This window comes from Eurytemora carolleeae, unplaced genomic scaffold (genome assembly GCF_000591075.1).
Source record: "Eurytemora carolleeae unplaced genomic scaffold, Eaff_2.0 scaffold356, whole genome shotgun sequence".
Taxonomy (NCBI): domain Eukaryota; kingdom Metazoa; phylum Arthropoda; class Copepoda; order Calanoida; family Temoridae; genus Eurytemora; species Eurytemora carolleeae.
The window spans coordinates 351,054-369,302 of record NW_019396250.1 but is presented as its reverse complement, the minus strand read 5'-3'; the positions used below and the strand labels follow the sequence as shown (position 1 = coordinate 369,302).

At 31.4% G+C, this 18,249-nt stretch overlaps 2 protein-coding genes across 2 annotated transcripts; one reads left to right on the top strand and one right to left on the bottom strand.

Annotated features, from left to right (window-relative positions):
* The first annotated feature begins 247 nt into the window (after positions 1-247).
* LOC111699378 (mitochondrial basic amino acids transporter) lies at positions 248-7,332 on the top strand. Its single transcript, XM_023470050.1, has 10 exons — positions 248-254; positions 628-758; positions 1,091-1,249; positions 2,094-2,287; positions 3,671-3,752; positions 3,984-4,061; positions 4,597-4,911; positions 5,049-5,134; positions 5,423-5,509; positions 6,574-7,332. The coding sequence occupies exons 1-10, from the start codon at positions 248-250 to the stop codon at positions 6,707-6,709; spliced, it is 1,275 nt and encodes a 424-aa protein (XP_023325818.1). The 3' UTR covers positions 6,710-7,332.
* A 1,115-nt stretch (positions 7,333-8,447) lies between these two features.
* Positions 8,448-18,001, bottom strand: LOC111699359 (uncharacterized). The gene is made up of 9 exons (XM_023470013.1): positions 17,925-18,001; positions 16,952-17,029; positions 16,396-16,458; positions 14,806-14,840; positions 12,937-12,968; positions 11,222-11,267; positions 10,589-10,630; positions 8,947-8,956; positions 8,448-8,577 (listed from the first exon to the last, which is right to left on the bottom strand). The coding sequence occupies exons 1-9, from the start codon at positions 17,960-17,962 to the stop codon at positions 8,526-8,528; spliced, it is 396 nt and encodes a 131-aa protein (XP_023325781.1). The 5' UTR covers positions 17,963-18,001; the 3' UTR covers positions 8,448-8,525.
* Between the last annotated feature and the right edge of the window lie 248 nt (positions 18,002-18,249).

The following is an 18,249-nucleotide window of genomic DNA, read 5'->3' as shown; positions in this document are numbered from 1 at the left end:
TTAGAACAAAAGGTTCTTTTTGCTAAAAACTTGAGAGGTTATATTATTATTCGATCTAATGATTATATCAATGCATAAAAAGTACAGGACTTTTCAATCGGTTCAAATCATTTAAACTTTGTCCCGTTTTGGTCTCCTTAGCCTGTATGTACTTTACTCAACTTGATGCACCTTTGGCGTACTGTCCCGTTTTGGTCTCCTTAGCCTGTATGTACCGTACTCAACTTGATGCACCTTCTTAAAAACGATGTTAGGTACTTTCCAAAGGGCTTTTTCCCAATTGTGGCAGCTTCCAAATGGTGGCAACTTCCTAACTGTGCAATTTTTTAACCGGTAACTTCCCAAGTATGTCCTAGCCGCAGCGCTCGGCCCCATAGCCTGTATTAGTCATAGCCCTCGGCCCCATAGCCTGTTCTAGTCATAGCCCTCGGCCCCCTAGCCTGTTCTAGTCACAGAGCTTGGTTTGTTAGCCCATCCTAGCCGCAGCGTCCAGCCTGCGGCGCCTCAGAAAGTTGCCACTTGGGAAATTGTCACTTGGGAAGTCCCCCCCGGGGAAAGGCCTTTGAGTAGATTTTTAGTGTAGAAGTTTTATTATGAAATTAATCTATAAAGTTTAATGATTCCTAGGTGCTGCCGGAGTTCTGATTGGCTACCCCTTGGACACTGTTAAAGTTAAAATCCAAACCCAAGATCCCACAAAGGGTCTTCAATACAGAGGAACTTTCCACTGCCTCTCCGAGATATTTAAACATGAAGGGGTAGGTTATCTTCAAACTTGAACTTGCAGTGCTTTAATTGCAAGTTGGGGTTGATCAGTTTAAGTTATGTCACTTTTGGTTAAAATTACAATATTTTTGCTGTAATAAATGTATTATTTGCTTTGTTTGTATTTTAATCTGTTTAATTACATAATTTCATAAGTTATGATAAATTTTAAACATTAAACATTTAACATGCATATTTTGGCATGCAGGGTATTGAAACAACTCAAAGTTATATAGACACCAAAAACGCCTTCAATACACTATCCTCCAAATCACGCGGGACAGATTAGGTTTAAAGTTATTTCTGAACTATGTGTTTTGTCCAGGTAAAAGGATTATACAGAGGCATGTCTTCTCCATTGGCTGGAGTAGCCGGCATCAACGCAATCACATTTGGTGTTTACGGAAACGTTCTTCGACAAATGAACGATCCAGATTCGGTTAAATCAGTTGCTTTAGCTGGTTCAACGGCAGGCTTGGTTCAGGTACTAGAACTTTCTAAATTTTCGTACATAAGTAAATAAAATTTAGTGTGCTGATGCTTTTTATTGGGTGTTCTGATAAAAATGCATGTTTCGCTAAATAAATTTATGTCCTTTGCTAGCTGATCAAGCATTAAAATGGAATGTGCTCTTTTACTCCTATTTTTTTTGCAGATTGTTCCAGCCTGGATTAATTAAACTTTATTTAACACACATGAAACAAGAAACTAACCAAGCTTAAAATAATATTTACTTCCATGAATACCTTTATTCAGGAACTGCTGGGGGAGAGCACCAGATCATTTTATTCATCTGAAAGCTACTGAATCGGTGGCAGATTGTATACTCTTAAAAAATCATGTTTATACACCTTTTTTACGAGAATGCATTTTTTCAAATTTCATTTTTATTAATCATTATAATATTTCTCAGGTGGTGGAACTGCTGAGGAACATCTTTAGTTTGGATCATCTTTAAACCTGCGGTTCCTTGGACCCGCTCTAAGCGGATCCAGGTAGAACGGGGTAGGCAAAAATAATTTTTTGAGCTTCAGTAAAAATTCCTCTTTAAATCCGAAAATATGGTTGACAGGAGTTACTCAGAAGCAACTGTTAGTATCATATTTTAACTGCCTGAATTAGGGCATTACTTTGTCAGCCAGTTGACCTTATTTTCGCGATTATTTTATAAGATCATGCCTTCGGTGCTAGGTGACATTAGAGCACTGTGAGCTACCCGAACGCAAGCTAGATGAGACTATACCATCGTAAGCACGTGCACAAGAGGAGATTTTTATCTGCAATTCATTGGATTTTGATTAAAAGAATTGTCAAATGTATTAATTCAGACGCTTATTGTGTCGCCAATGGAGCTTGTGAAAACTCAGATGCAAGTAGGAGGGGAAACCAGCATTTCTGGAACCCTCAAACATATTTATCAAGCTGCTGGGGCTTCTGGTCTTGCTAGAGGAATGGGAATAACTTTCACAAGAGAGGTTCCTGCGTTTGGAATCTACTTTGGTGCTTATGAAATCATGATCAGGTAGAGTCAAGCTTATCTACAGTTGCTGTGCTTTCAAAACCAACATATTTGATGTCTACATACAGAGCCCGCGATTTAAAAGCTTCTACTTGAGCCTAATTTCCTAAGGGTCAGGTTTAAGGTTTTTTTTAGACCCAACCCCACTTTAGAACCAGCTGCCAGCTCTTATAGACTCGACTCGACAATTCCAACCATGAAAATCCGTCACATACAATATATTAAACCGGTTTAATCCGTCACATACAATATATTAAACCGGTTTAATCCGTCACATACAATATATTAAACCGGTTTAATAAACTTAACTTTGTTAAAAGCTTTGATCTCAAAGCTAAAGGAGTGTAGGAAGGAAGGCAGCCATAAGCCACAACATTTTTACCTTCCATGCCACATTTTAGCTTTTTTGTTTTCCGGCAGCCATGAGCCACAACCGTACGTTCTTCCATGCCACATCATTTGAGTCTTCTGGCAGTTATAACTTTTAAATAATAAATTTAGTGCACTGAAATTATGATTTTAAAAATCCATTGACGTCATGCAAAAGATTCATATAAAGAACTTTATGTTTAACTTTTAAATTGAAATATTGACTAATTTATCTAATGTGAACTGCTTAACTTATTTTTCTAAACCATAAATTCCATCTTTCCTCTAAAATGGCTAATTTTTGAAAATATTATGAACAATAAAAATGATGCACCATGTGACCATGTCCATATCATACTCTTAAAGTTCAAAAATGTGCACAAATTAAAGAGAAAATTGCAAAATACAATTTTTTTTGAGGACATCTGTAACGCTTAGGTAATAACAGTTAATATTGTGATTTTTCTCATCTTTTCTTATTCTTTATACTATACCCCAAACAATTTGTCTTGGTGCCCACAGGGCCACAATGCGTAAAATGATGTAAAATTTTCTTTTGTATTATGTAAAGCAGTTACAAAACTGAACACGCAATTCATTGATCTTTAATAAACTTCTAAAACTTCTTAAAGGTATCACTATCGTGTAATGTGGCAGGATTTTTAAAATTTTTCAATGCCCTTATCATTTAAAAACGTAATAACTGCCTGAAGACTCAGATGCTGTGGCATGGAAGACCGTACTGTTGTGGCTCATGGCTGCCGGAAGACAAAAAAGATAATATGTGGCATGGAAGGGGAAAATGTTGTGGCTTATGGCCGCCTGCCTTCTCCCGCTCACTGGGGTCTTAAATTAGGCTTAATGGCAGCTTAGACCTAATAATTTTCCCAATTTTATCAAATCATAGGCTCAGGAACAATACAAAATGGCTGCTAAATTATGTATAAAGACTAAAGTAGTATGTATTTAATATATACGGTATAACTTCCTCTAAATTTATATAATAACTGTGTTTAGAGAGTTTGGAGAGAGCACTATGGTGATCCTAGCAGCTGGTGGAATGGCTGGTGTTCTATCCTGGGTCTTCACCTACCCACAGGAACCATTTTCAAATATTCAGTTACATATCTCTTTCAATTACATAAATATCCTTCATCAAGGTTTTCATTAAGGAAAAAACCAGAGCAGGTTTTATTATCGGTCAAATCTATAAAAAAGCGTTAGCAAAGGCGGACCAGATTTATTCCAGTTTTTAGATATTAATCTTGAACTGGTTTGTTTTCTTTAACCAAGGTATGTCAATGTATTATATTTGAACTGGTTTGATCAGGATGTGATAAAGTCTCGACTCCAAGCAGATGGGTTTGGTGCAAAACAAAAGTACTCAGGAGTAATGAGTTGTTTAAAGGTAAACGTCATTTTTCAAACCAACCTTTAAGATAACATAAACACAAACTGAGATTGCATTTTTGCTGATAAAGGGTAGGGGGGAAAAAGAAATGTACCAGTACAGCAGGGTTCAAGCTATGCGGGAGTATACTTTTAAAGGGACTGTAAGCGTAATTTCAAGTGACCCTCCATACAAAGATGGCAATGGCCGATTTACAACAGCAAGCCCTTAAAAAGCTTTTACTAATCGATGAAGTATGAATTTGAAATTTATGTTTTAGTTTCTGTTTTTTTCTTCATTCTCTGTGGAAAGATGACTTGCGCATGTCTTGCTTTTAAGAAGCCATGGAGAAATTAAACACTTGTCGAGTTGGTATCTGACACATTTTTTATCAGATTAGGGTACCGTCGTAAATCGGCCATTGCCATCTTTGCATTGAGGGATCACTTGAATTCAAGCTTAAGTAAAAATAATACTTTGGAAACATTACTTAATATCATGGCCACTTGCTGTATTAAATAATCTAAAAGTTATCAAGTTTTAACCTTTATAGATGAGTTTGGCTCGGGAGGGTCATCAGTTCCTATCTCGTGGTCTGGTATCTACCGTCATACGAGCCTTCCCCATGAACGCTGCCACGTTCTTCGTCTACAGCCTTGTTATGAAGACCTTCACCACCTTGAACGAGAAGGCGGATGAGGTGTATGACACCCTTAAGAGCTTGAAGGGTAGTGCTGAGAAGTTTAGTAGGATAGAGAGAGTTCCGAACACGTGGAGCAAGAAGAAAAGAGATCAACGCCTGGCAACTGTAACTACTGATATGCCTAATATTCTCCTTGTCAAGGAACAAGCAACAAATATTGCCCAGGTATTATAAATCCACACTCACTTTTCAGTTATAATTAAAAAGATATCTCCATCATCGACGATCAGACAAAGGGTTAAGAGAACCGTCGTGTTAGTATAGGAAAAAGTATAAAAATGTTTAATTTTAAATTTATTTAGTGGAGACTTCACCCCGAAAGAATACTCTACGCTTGTCCAACTGTACATGAGGATTTTGTCACAACAGAATCAAATCTTAACTTCAGGTAAACAGCAAAAAACAGGGGGTAACCACTCACAAGACCCCCCCCCCTCCCCTCTAGAAACCAGGCAAATTACATTTCCAAGAATGCAGAACGAATAAACTAAGCCCCTGTTAAGTTTAAAATAATGTTAATAAGAATTTCCAAATTACTACTAACTGTATAAACTCAACAAATTTACAACCAAGGAAGGAGTTTAAACACTTTAATCTAGAACGCATCTGTAAGGTGGAACTTGTAAAACTATGGAATAGGAAGACGACAACGAAGTAAATTAAATAATTATTTTAGGAACAATTTCAACCAATTCAACCAATACTGGATTGAGGAGGAGTCCATGGAAGTAGTCCCAACAATAAAGAGAGTGGAAGAGGACAGGTAGGATTTTCCCAAATACTCCAACTTTAAGAATATCAATAGAGACGCACAATAAAACTAGATTTATTTATGTAAGGCACGGTATACTAAAGGTCCTTGGCACAGTATACTAAAGGTCCTTGGCATGGTATACTAAAGATCATTGGCACGGTATACTAAAGGTCCTTGGCACGGTATACTCAAGGTCCTGGTATTAAGTCCAGCGAGTCTCAACTTCAGAACCAATTTTAACTCTTTTAAATGTAGAGTTTTCGTTTTTTCACTTTTATTCTTTTTTGGTGGTCTTTTACTAGCAAATACTAAAGTCTTGAATGAGAGGTCAAAAAATAACTGAAAACAGACAGGATCCACTTAGTTGTAGTTAGTTCTATGTGGGATATTATGTTCTTTAAAGCCAAATTTCTCGGTACAAAAAAACTTTTTTGTTCATCTTGTAAAATTTTTGGTTTCACGCTTAAAAAAATGGAAAAAAGAATTGTAAATGTAATTCAAACAAATTGACTCCGGAATTTTAAAGTTTCTTGAAGAATTTACCTTTGTCTAATCTACAAAAGGAACATGTTTGCCGTTTTCCTAAACTCATTATTATGAATACATTGGAGAATATTTAAAATGTCGTCTTTATCAATTTTCACTTGATTATGCCGCTTAGAGTTATATGATGTGTAGCGCCCAACCATATTGTCGAGTATTTCAGGGCTATTTGATATTTATTTATCTATACAAAAAATAAATCTAGAAAACTTTCATAACCGATAAAAACTTTAGCATCTTGGGAAAATACAACTGGCAGCTTCAAATTCAAATTCCAGACGACATTATCTAAATTCTTCCGATGTATTCATATTAATAAGTTTAAAACTGTATTGTAAAACGTGTTGAAGTCAATTGAGAAACCACAATCGAAAATTATCAATTTTTCGCTGAAAAAGGCAAGTCGGCCTCTTTAATTGAATCCACTTGAAAATACGTTTACAGTCCCTATACATGCAGTGTAAACTTTAAATAAATTAACTTTAATTAACTATAATTTTTAAAAAAAGAAAAATTATCTTTTATTCTAGACCCTCCCTGCTGACCGATGAGCAGGAGGCCTGCTGGAAAACTAAAATACGTACCTCCGACTTCTTGCTGCCGACCAACCTACTCGCTAACAGCCAACTGGGCAGAATATACGGATTCTATTATATTGTCGCATAGAACAAACTGGCCAAACATCTACTATTGGCCAGAACAGAATATAGGCTTGGCCAACACAGAATATATACATCGTAAATAATTTTGGCCGGTTAGGTCTTTTTAATGTAAGAAAACGAAAACTAAATTTTTACATTATATAATTGTTAGCTTAAGACATACAGTGGGCCCATTAACAATATGTAATAAGAACACGACATTTAATCAATGTATAATGGATATTGATAATTGATATTTTTATCAGTGGCTTGAAAATCAACTTTTAGATTAAATGGGTCTGTGAACATTGCACAATTTATTTTCATGTTCATTGGACAATTTAAATTCATTACTTGAGACGTACAGTCGTCTTACTTTTCCTCAGTTGTATGGGTTCCACTGCATTATCTCATCCAAGTTTAAGCATTCACTTTACAAAAAAAGTCTAAGTGATAGATAGGCTATATAAGGCTATTGAAGCCTTATATAGATAGAAAAAGCATGAAAAGTTGAAACTTGTAAGAAAAAATAATTTATAAAATTAAAACATTATTTTATTAATGCCTAGCAGTAGTATTTTGTGTAGTTCATATTTGCAGGATAAAATTTATATATATGTATATATGAAATATATATTTTATAGATTGGGAAGTTTATACATATATGTAGATATATCCTACATTTTTATAAATATATATTCCACTTAGTAATTAAATATTGTGTTAAATTAATGTATAAGTTTATCTAACTATTTTAATGTTATTACAAGAATTTCATAAAAATTCAACAAAATCTGTGATATTTAAAGTAAATAAAATATTGTTGTTTACAAATGTAGCACTAAAATCCAGACATAAGGAAAATGTCAAGTCTATGGATAATTATTGTACGACTTCGTGACCTCGTAGCTCAATTGCAGTTCTTATTTTACGTAAATTGATTGGAAGGATATTAGATTTAGATCAAACGGAAAATTTATTTTTATTTAACGTAGTAAGTGCTATTTTTATTTACATATGGTCATATCATGTTACAATGATAATAATAATGATAATGATGATAATAATAACAATAGTAATAATATTATTAAGTTTCAGACGAAATGCTGATTTTTCGTTAAAGAATTTTATAAACAACATTTTTAACTATTTATTTCAAACGACATTTTTTCTTAAAACAACAATAGTTAAAGTTTTTTTTAAATATTTTTTACTTTTTACCTAAAGTTGTTCAGTTTTGGTAAACAAAAAAACAAAAAGTGAAATATACAAATTTTAAGACTATAAAGACGACCTAAAACTTTACGATTCCATCTGGAGATGAAATGTGGTCCTCTCTGCCTGGTAAAGTTAATGATTTGGTACAATAACTTCAAGACTTAGTACGAAGGGTTCCATTAGGTAAACAAGGGATGGGGGGCATGCGGAGCCATATATCTATTACATTTAAGATTTCCGGTTTAATCCGTCACATACAATATATTAAACCGGTTTAATAAACTTAACTTTGTTAAAAGCTTTGATCTCAAAGCTAAAGGAGTGTAGGAAGGTAAATAGATAACGATGGGGACGAGAAGTTTTCTTTAATTATCTTATTTTAAACGATGCCCGTTCCTAAGTTCCTAACAATGGCGTAAAATCTAGAAGAAAATTGTCTAAATAAGATAGATGTAATTTCAAGTGACCCTCCAGTGTACATTTCAAACCTTTGATTGATTGAAAATGAAAGTAACTTGAAATTATATCTACAGAGTAGAATGGGGAAATGTTAAACACCTATTATTTAAATCTAAGGTAATTACAGTTTAGTTACTATTTACAATAATATATTAGTTATATTTCTACGTCAGCTGCTTCTTCTCTTTTTCGTTTAATGTTGGCATCCGTTTTTTACTAAACAAATCGGTCTAATTATTGACTTTATTTTAATGTATTTAATATTTCTTGTAAATTCATACTTTTGTTTATATGCATTTACATACAAACAATGAAACATCACAACACATATTTTAAGTAAAAGTTATAGTTTTTGAAGTAAAAAATATTAAATGTTTTGAAAAATTTTCGGCCTAAATCTAAAAAAATCCAATGTTGAAAATATTTAAAAATTGTTAAATAGGCTTTGATTTATTTACTAAACTACCCAAAATAAAACTCATTCTCTTCCATTTTTGAAATAAAAAACCTTTTTTTTGTTCTGAAAGGATTTCCTTTTATAAAATGAGAATTCTGTAGAATTAGATCAAATGGAAATACTCTCACCTCAAATCATCTGAAAATGGGAAATATAATTAAAATAAAAATGTCATGAGAAGACCAAATAAACATGAAAAATGTTATGAAAAGACCAAATAAACATGAAAAATGTTATGAATAGACCAAATAAAAATGAAAAATGTTATGAATAGACCAAATAAACATGAAAAATGTTATAAATAGACCAATTAAACATGAGAAATGTTATGAATAGACCAAATAAACATGAAAAATGTTGTGAAAAGACCAAATAAACATGAAAAATGTTATGAAAAGACCAAATAAACATGAAAATGTTATGAAAAGACCAAATAATCATGAAAAATGTTATGAAAAGACCTTAAATAAACATGAAAAATGTTATGAAAAGACCAAATAAACATGAAAAATGTTATGAATAGACCAAATAAACATAAAAAATGTTATGAAAAGACCTAATAAACATGAAAAATGTTATGAAAAGACCTTAAATAAACATGAAAAATGTTATGAAAAGACCAAATAAACATGAAAAATGTTATGAAAGACCAAATAAACATGAAAAATGTTATGAAAAGACCAGATAAAGATGCTATTTATTAGTTTTTTGGAGTTTCATGTCTGATTTAAACAAAACTTTAATTGGGATAGAATAAGATATTTTTATTTTTCTAGCTTGAAAAGTAAAAAAAATTGAAAGAATTAAAACTTCCAAACCTAGTTCAGCTTTTAAAGGGACCGTTCACTTATTTGGGTAATTTCAGGGTAAACTGAACTGCCTATTCGCTCTTGATTGGTAATAGTCTTACTTTTCAAAGACAACTGTGACCGGAGAAAAAGCCGATTTTTCGTTCAGAATTTGAGCGGAAAGGGACGGTCCCTCTCTATAGACACTATTTGATGTTTTTTTTCAGTAACAGCAGCCCAATAACATTTAAATTTATCATATTTTAATGTCATTATGTGTTCGTTATTATGTACTAAAATATTAAAGCTTTTGATATTTGAGTTAGCAAGAAATTAACGTTTTTCGTATTAAAACACGTAAACTGTGTATACAAAGACGACGTCTCTACGACAATCAATTAATCATTACTCGTATTTTGGTTCGTAGATTTTGTAGATTTTGTTCGCGTATGTGCACAACTTTTCATTTGTCATGCCGCGTTCAATTCAGCTTTTACACAGGCAATACACAATTTTGAATGCGATAAAATAGTGTTATTTTAGAAATAGAAAGTTAAAAAACAACAAAAATTAAAAAATAATGACATTTACAATTAACGATTAGATACTACAGTTTAATTTTATATTCGAAATTTATTTTGATTCACAACATACTGAAAAAAAACATCAATTAGTGTCTATAGAGAGGGACCGTCCCTTTGCGCTCGAATTCTGAACGAAAAACCGGCTTTTTCTCCGGCCACAGTTGTCTTTGAAAAGTAAGACTATTACCAATCAAGAGCGAATAGACAGTTCAGTTTACCCTGAAATTATCCAAATAAGTGAACGGTCCCTTTAATAAAATCCAATTAATATCACGCATCCAAATTTTCAGGAATTTCATTTTGAAATCTTTTTTTCTAAATTATAATTTTCGCTGCTCCCTTTCAGAAAAATTAAAAATTAAAAATCTGTTTTTTTATCAACTTATATTTCCCTTTTCCTAGAGACTTCTGCATGTCCGATATAGAAGGATGGTGAGAATCTGCAGTACAGTAAAATGTAAACAAAGAACTGGTTTTTGTAGAATAAAATTATTTTGAATATATTACGTTATTTCTTGCATGGTATCGAAATTATAGAAATGTAATTGATTCCACGCTAAGTTGAATTCTTATGGAGATTACATGTTTACAAAAATAAAATAATAATAATTTGTATATTATTTCAATTTCTAGGTTTATTATATCAATTTAGTTTATCTTTTATTTTTAGAAACAATTATATTTACATTATGGAAGAGTTTTCTTTTTATTATTTTCGGGATAAATTTTAGATAATTTATTAATAGTGTTTTTTTGGTTTTAATCAGCGAAATTTATTCTTGAAATATTCTCGTTTGATTTGTGTGGAAAGTTGTTTTATTGGTATTTTTCACCAAATATTTAAAGAATTATTATCTCCATTTTTAAATGGTACCTTTAAATAAATTTTCTAATCCAATTATATCTTTACAACCGGGCTGTGTAAACCTTTGATATATAAATTTGTAATAAACATCAAAATTTAAATCGAAAGTCGTCTTCATTGTATTGATAATACAAAACTGTACATAAACTTGTTTATCTATATTTTCCTCGCTGGTAATCGGTTAAACTGGGACGACTCTCAATATCTTCACTCTAAAAACAGAAAAGTTAACGTTTTGTTTCAAGTTTTCTATATCTTAATTTTTACAAGAATTTACATATTGAGGAACTGGACGGTATTCTTAGTGATGTACATTAAACAAGTATGGTATGTTCTATTTACTTTTTAAGGCATAGTCTAATTAAGAATGAATGAAATATTCATTATTTTGCTTTAACGAATGTATTTTTTTCAATTGTGGGTTCTCTTCGAAAGTAAATTGCGAATTTCTTGCGACATACACATGTAAACAATTGGGGAAATTATGAGTATTAAACAACTTTGAAGCTAGACTTTCTTAACGATATCTTCCACATTATTGATCAGATAAAGATGAACTCAGTGCAGTTTCCAAGTTATACTTCTTAAAATTAGTTAAGGTTTGGTATGTCACATTCACAATGGTAGCCTTGAAAATCACGATGATATCGTTGTTTTTCTATCTCAGATTCTGACAATTTCCAATGCATATCTTTGCAGAAATTCCCAAGTTACTTTAAAAAGAAACCACTGTAAAAATATTAATTGGTTTAGTTAGTGCAAAATACAAAGAGAATAGAATATATATTAGAGGGGAATTTAAAGAATCTCTCGGTATGAATTTTTTCAGTCCCTTTCAGCCTAAAAGGGAGTTCAAAGTGTACAAATCATGCAAATGTTCACAAATTATATGCAGTAGAGTACATTAATACAGTATGCTCCCTAGACTATCCATTTCAATTTCGAAATTTTTAAAGCTGTTAAATAAACTTTATATGAATTAGATAAATAAAAAACATAATTTGATTTATAGTTATATCGGAAAATCATCGTTTGTAAAGTGAAAGGCAAAGAGTCTATGTGAAATGATCATTGGTCAATTATGAAACCAGCCTATTTCATAATTTGGTTCATATAATTTTAGATTTTCTATAAAATGATATTCCAGGGCCCAAAAGGTTATATAGCATAAATATGTGAAGTACACCTGCAGTATGGAAGCAGTACAACAAAATGGCCGTTTTACACTTTTTTCTAGTAAATTCCCCTCTAATATATTATCTATTCTCTTTGGTAAAATATCATTGTTATTTAAACAAAGGTACCTTCTGAATTGCAAAGGAAGGGTGACATGAAATTACATAAACAGTTTTCTTATTTATCTTGAGCTCTGTTTACTTTAAATGGAAAATTGTTCTCAGAAAAAAAATGCACAAGAGCCAAATATTTTCTAGTCGGGCTATTACCATGAGAATAGAATACCGTTAAAAATTTATTTGATAGATTATAAAAGAATGAAATTTAAAAAGCTACAGATTGAAAAGAATTGAAGAAATGAATTTGAATTAGAAGGTTGTACCACAGCACAGAACTAAAACATTTGTTGTTTATGCTACATCTTCATAAAATTGTAAACTTAAACGTATTTTTTTAATATATTTACACCGAGACAAGCACACACATTAATAAGGAAATTGTAGTCGTTCACTTTCTTGGTTCAGGAATAAACCGCAGGCTGCAATTGAGAATTACCAATTTTAAGATGGGAAAATAGTGAAATCTCCGTCATAATTGAACTGAAAAATAGGTGCAAAGGAAACCGTTGCAATTTTTCAATAGAAAATACGTTGGAATTCTATTTTAACGAGTAAAAAAAATCAGAAAATCAATTCTTATATTTACCTGAAGATTAGCCAAACTCAACAGTAGTTCGTCTTATCAACAATTATTATTAATTAAAATAAATCAAAATAAATTAAAATAAATTAAAATGAATTTAAATAATCCTTTTATTTATAAAGGGTTATCCAAAAAAGATGAGACTTTAGTGATGATTGTACCGAATTTATCTGTTTGTTTTCTCATATTTATGATTCCTTGAAACTGTAAACTTGTTTCTTTCTTTGCCTTTTCATTGACTTTGCTATAAAAATATCATATTCAAGGCAGAACTACTTAATTCAACCTTTAAGTCGCCAAATTTCAAGAGTTTTAGGTTGTTTTCATAGTCTCATCTTTTATGGATAACCTTGTATTGTTTTAATAGTCTCATCTTTTATGGGTTGTCTCAGAAAATGAGAAAGATATATGAATTGGAGATGAAGGTATTTTGGAAGTTGAGTTGGGGAGGGTAGTTTGAGATGGTAGGATATATATATAACCAGAAATATAACCATTTAACCAGCAATATGATGTTCTCTCTCTCTAATGAATCGATGTGGTTGCAAATTAAAGAAGTATATTGATCAGATCTGGTCACATAAAGAATATAGGGTTCTTTGCACTCGCTTTGACCGCGAGGGTGGTACGCGGGTCGAACAGTTCTTTTCTTCTTTGTAGGAGTTACATCTTGAATCCTTTCTCTTTACTGGTTCTATATCGGCTGTGTTTAGCGTGCTTTTTGCAGATTGCCAAATTCAGGGCAAATTTAAAGATAGTAATATTTGACAATATAAACACTTTTAGGCTTAAAAAAGATATAAAAGTGAAAACATGAAAACATATTAACAACTTTTGTTTCAAGGGATCTAAACACCCCTTTAGCTAGGCAGCATAATACTGCACAAAATATTCACACAGGCTGGTTTTTTGCACAGGCTTATTTCTTTCTAATACTTCTAAAATTCATATTTTCTTGTCCATTGTCATTTGTCATAAATAAAGCATGATATAAAAAGTTTATAGTGTCGTAACTTTTACATAAAATCCAAACTATTGGGATCCCAAACGATTATCATAAATTTCCACAGAAATCAAATAATTGATCATTATTTTTAATGATCACTCAATACACTTTTGGTCCTTATATTTTGCAGTTTTAACAATTCCGAGAGTTAAGAAATCGAAATGGGAAATGATAAATATAAAAAGCCAATATCAGTTTTTGAGAATGAATATTGTATTTTATAGTTTCATATATAGGAACTGTAGATGAAATTCAAAGTGTTACATAAATTAGTTTGTCCGATTTACAACGGTACCCATTCAACCCTTTGTATGAGTAAAATGCTATGATGTTCTAAATATTATAACTTAAATTTCAGATTGTTTAACTGTTTCTGCTATAAAAGTAACTTGCGGATTTCTGCATTAGAAACAAGAAAGGAAATTGACATAACTAAAATAGAAAAATAAAGATATTTCCTCATTGTTGCTTAGATTTAGACATGAAGGGTACCATTGTAAATCAGGTAGGGCACTCTTTAGCTTTAGTTCCACCGATTCATAAATTATTTTGTTTTTATTAAAATCTACAACTCTCTGAGCAGCTGTATTGCAAAGAATGGAAACAATTGGAAACCTGTAAAATATTTCAGAAACATTGATTTTGTCCAGCTAACTTTAACCTGGGGGGTGCATGGAAGGGGGGGGGGGCACAACAACTCACTATTGGTTTAAAGGTATACAAACTTTTTAAAAAGGGGGTTAAATGACACCAAAAATCAAAATAGAAATATACTATTTTTTTTCGTTTCTCAAAGTATAGTTTGAGATAAAAATATTAAATAATAATTTATTGATTTCGCTAATAAATGATAATTGTTAGATTGCCTGACATCCCAGATTTATTCTCGCCCCTTCTATCCCTGCATACAAATAGTGCTTTTAAAGGGACCGTTCGCGGAATTAGGTTTAAATGGGAATAATTCTATTCAAGTCTTGTTTCTGGGATTTGATCATCTTTTTGAAAATATAAATATTTTTTTGGAATTCAAAATAAAAATTTAATAAAAATTTTGGACCACAATTTTTAAAATTGACACTTAATTCCAAATATTGGACACCAATTTTTGGACTTGGCAGTAAAATACAATTGTTGTACCCCAATTTTTTATTTTGGCAATTAATTAAAGACACATGTTGGACCCCAATTTTTGATATTGACAATTAAAGACAATACCTGGACACCAATTTTTTAATTGGACAATTGATTTAATTTTTTTTCAATGTAAAAATGTTATGAATATCATAAACATAAGATTTCACATTGCAAGAAAAGTGATAAGATACAGGGTTGTTAATAACACAATAGATCCGACCATAGAAACCAATCAACAAATATATTAAGTATTTTTTCCGACATTAATGGGTTCCCTATGTATCTTCCTGGAAGGGGCCGATTCACTTGGTGTACGGTCTCGATTGCCGTATATAGTCATATATGTACTGTACAACTCACTAAATCTGCTAAAAAGTCGGACAAGTACTTGAAAAGAACCGGAGTTTACAGTGTGCTGTTAAATATCAACTCTCTCAGCTCGTTTTATCATAAAAATGTTGAGGTTCCCATACAAGTCTCAACTTTTGTGTTTAACCCTGAATGTGAATGATATAAGGTATATAACCTGCTTGCCAATGATATTCTGTTCAATATTGGAAATTCTTATTCAAGAATGAGGGATGTTTATATTTCCTATAAAAAATCCATCCTCCATGCACTTTATACAGTGGTACAGCTTGGTTGGCGTCTATATCAATACAATATTTCTCTTCAGGTTTTGACTTCCAACAAGCCTTTTTTCAAGTTACAAGTTTACATATGAACATTAAAATAATCTGTTAATTGACAGATTCTCTTTGATTTCATTTTTATGAGTATCCAAGCTGTTTAAGATCTTGGGAGAAATCAAAGAACTAGAAAGTCGTCTTTCTTATTTTAATATATCCGACGATGACCGTATGTAGGGTGTCCCAATAAACATGGAAGAAAATGACGACATTTGAATTTTCTAAAATAAATAATTAAATTTTGTGATATTTCCTAATTTTTACATTGTGGTATTTGTTTTTAAGAATGAAAGGTTTTAAAAATTAGGCCATTTTTTTTATTTTGATTCTGCAGGATATTCCATTTCTTCGTTGAAGCGTAGGCCATCGGAGGGAAAAATTTGGAGGGAATGAACATTTTAAATTTAATGCTAATAACTCTAATGAGGAGGGTTGGTAACTGACACTGGACACTGATGACTCCACCGGAGGAATGGTAATTAAAACTTTTCAGCCGTTGCTTTATTGCCATTTTATTTTAAAACTTTGCAGTAAATATTAGATGCCGTTTAAAATGCTCATTTTTAATGGTGACGGGTGAAAATGTATTTCATTAAAACAAAAATATAAAGTTAAAAATATCTTAAAAATTACCTTAAACAATCTGTCATAATTGCAACACTTCTCGTTTTTAAGAAGACTCTGTTCCAGTTCGTTCTAAAAATAGATTTCTTTATTGCTAGGACAACTTTCATCAAATATGGAGATTGAATTGATCTCTAACGTCTTGCAAAAAGATATATTGGGTATTTTATCCAAAATAAAAATAATACAGGAGATGAATATCAAACGAGTTCAAACCAATTCACTGTTGATGTCAGAATCTACAGGGTGAGAAAAAAACAGGGATTATTTTCTAAATTTTCTAAATTTTTAGTTTTGTTCGGATTTTAGGCATAAAAAAGTAAAAATGAGATAAAAATTAAAAAACATTTTGGAACATTGAAAAAAAATCCGCGCGTGGAACCAATTTCTGTCTGTTTGTGTCCAATAAATATCAAAATGTCTAAATTTTGTTTGTGTGCCAGCTCACATAAAAGGAATTTTAAAAAAGGTTTGCTTAAAAATATTTTTCTTGAAAATCCAGAACAGAAAAATCTGCCATTATTTTGTTTGTTTATTGTAGAAAGAAAAAATGGCATCTGTATACCTGGCTTTAGTCTGGTTGTGTGGCTGCAAAGAATATCTACGAGTACTAGCTGCCTGGCTTCGTTCTATTGGTAGCAACCTATAGTTTGGTTGTTAGATTATGATAGATATGGTTACATAAAGTTTTGTTAATCGTTTTTAAAAACTTTAGATCATAAAGTACTTTGAAATATTTGTACCCCCAAAAAAAGGGAAACACTAACCTAAAATAATTGTTTTAATGTTTTTGGTTCGTTATTGATTCGTTTTTCGCATATATTTTTTGTCAGGGTCAAAGTTTGGTAAAGTGTAAAAAAAGCAAATATTTAAAATTGTTTATTTTTAATCACATTTTATGTTCTTATAATTTGACGTTTTTACTATATAAATACAGGGTGAATCAAAAAAAAAGTGTGATTTGCCGCACCTGGTGCAAAATTCCTTTCCTGTATGGGTTTTTCCAATATTTTTTAATTTGTATTTTTTTTATTCCTCCTCGGTTCAAGCATTAATTCTCAAAATTTAAAAGTGCCCAAACATTGGATATCGAGATCAATTGTTAATGTTGTGTTATTTTTATGAAAATATTAAAAATAACTTCCTTAATATATACTTTACAATGTGTATCGAGTCTCTCTGCATAAATTAACAAACTTTTATTTCCAGTTAAAATGGACTGTAAAGGAAAAATGAAAGGGGGTATAGTCTGAAACCCAAGAACTTCAGGAGTTGATCGAGACCTATAAGAGTTCTATCTGATGTCTCGAGAAATATAATGATAGTTTTTTAAGCAGATCATATTCAGTAAATACGCAACCAATCTGAAAACGACGATATCCCAGAGGAACCTGAGAAACTCAGGTTTGCTCCTATTATAATTTAAAATATTTTTGACCAACTCTTAAGTTTCGTTGAAGTTGTTTTAATTCGGTGTTAAAACTATGGTTCTGGAAATCTTAATATTGTGATTATAATTATGTTTTTTTTTTATCTACTTAGGGCTGTCAGGAGTTCCTGGTTTACTGTCTCCCATCTCTCAGAGCTAGCTATTATACATTCTATATTATATTCTGAAAATGAACTGAATTCTTACATTTACTTTGACATTCTCACAAAGTTCACCTTAAAATTGGTTAATTCAATATGATTAAAAAACATTATGTCTCTTTTGAAAAATATTAAGAAAAGTAATTATTGATGATGCAATATTCTGAAACTCAAAAAGGTCGATTTTATAATGTGAAAATTATTTTTGCTGCAGATTCAATATTCTGAAAAAATCTAAGATTGCCTATTGCCTAATCTTCATTCTAATACATA

Bases quoted from the DNA above. Each gene is read 5' to 3' on its own strand.
- LOC111699359 (XM_023470013.1), bottom strand. From the start codon at position 17,962: ATGGGAGACAGTAAACCAGGAACTCCTGACAGCCCTAA. The intron at 14,841-16,395 runs GTAATTTTTAAG...ATTTGTATGCAG, and splicing joins ATTATGACAGATTGTTTAAG to GGATAGAAGGGGCGAGAATA. The intron at 12,969-14,805 runs GCAATCTAACAA...ATTGTTGATAAG, and splicing joins GAATAAATCTGGGATGTCAG to ACGAACTACTGTTGAGTTTG.
- LOC111699378 (XM_023470050.1), top strand. The intron at 759-1,090 runs GTAGGTTATCTT...TGTTTTGTCCAG, and splicing joins AGATATTTAAACATGAAGGG to GTAAAAGGATTATACAGAGG. The intron at 2,288-3,670 runs GTAGAGTCAAGC...AACTGTGTTTAG, and splicing joins GCTTATGAAATCATGATCAG to AGAGTTTGGAGAGAGCACTA.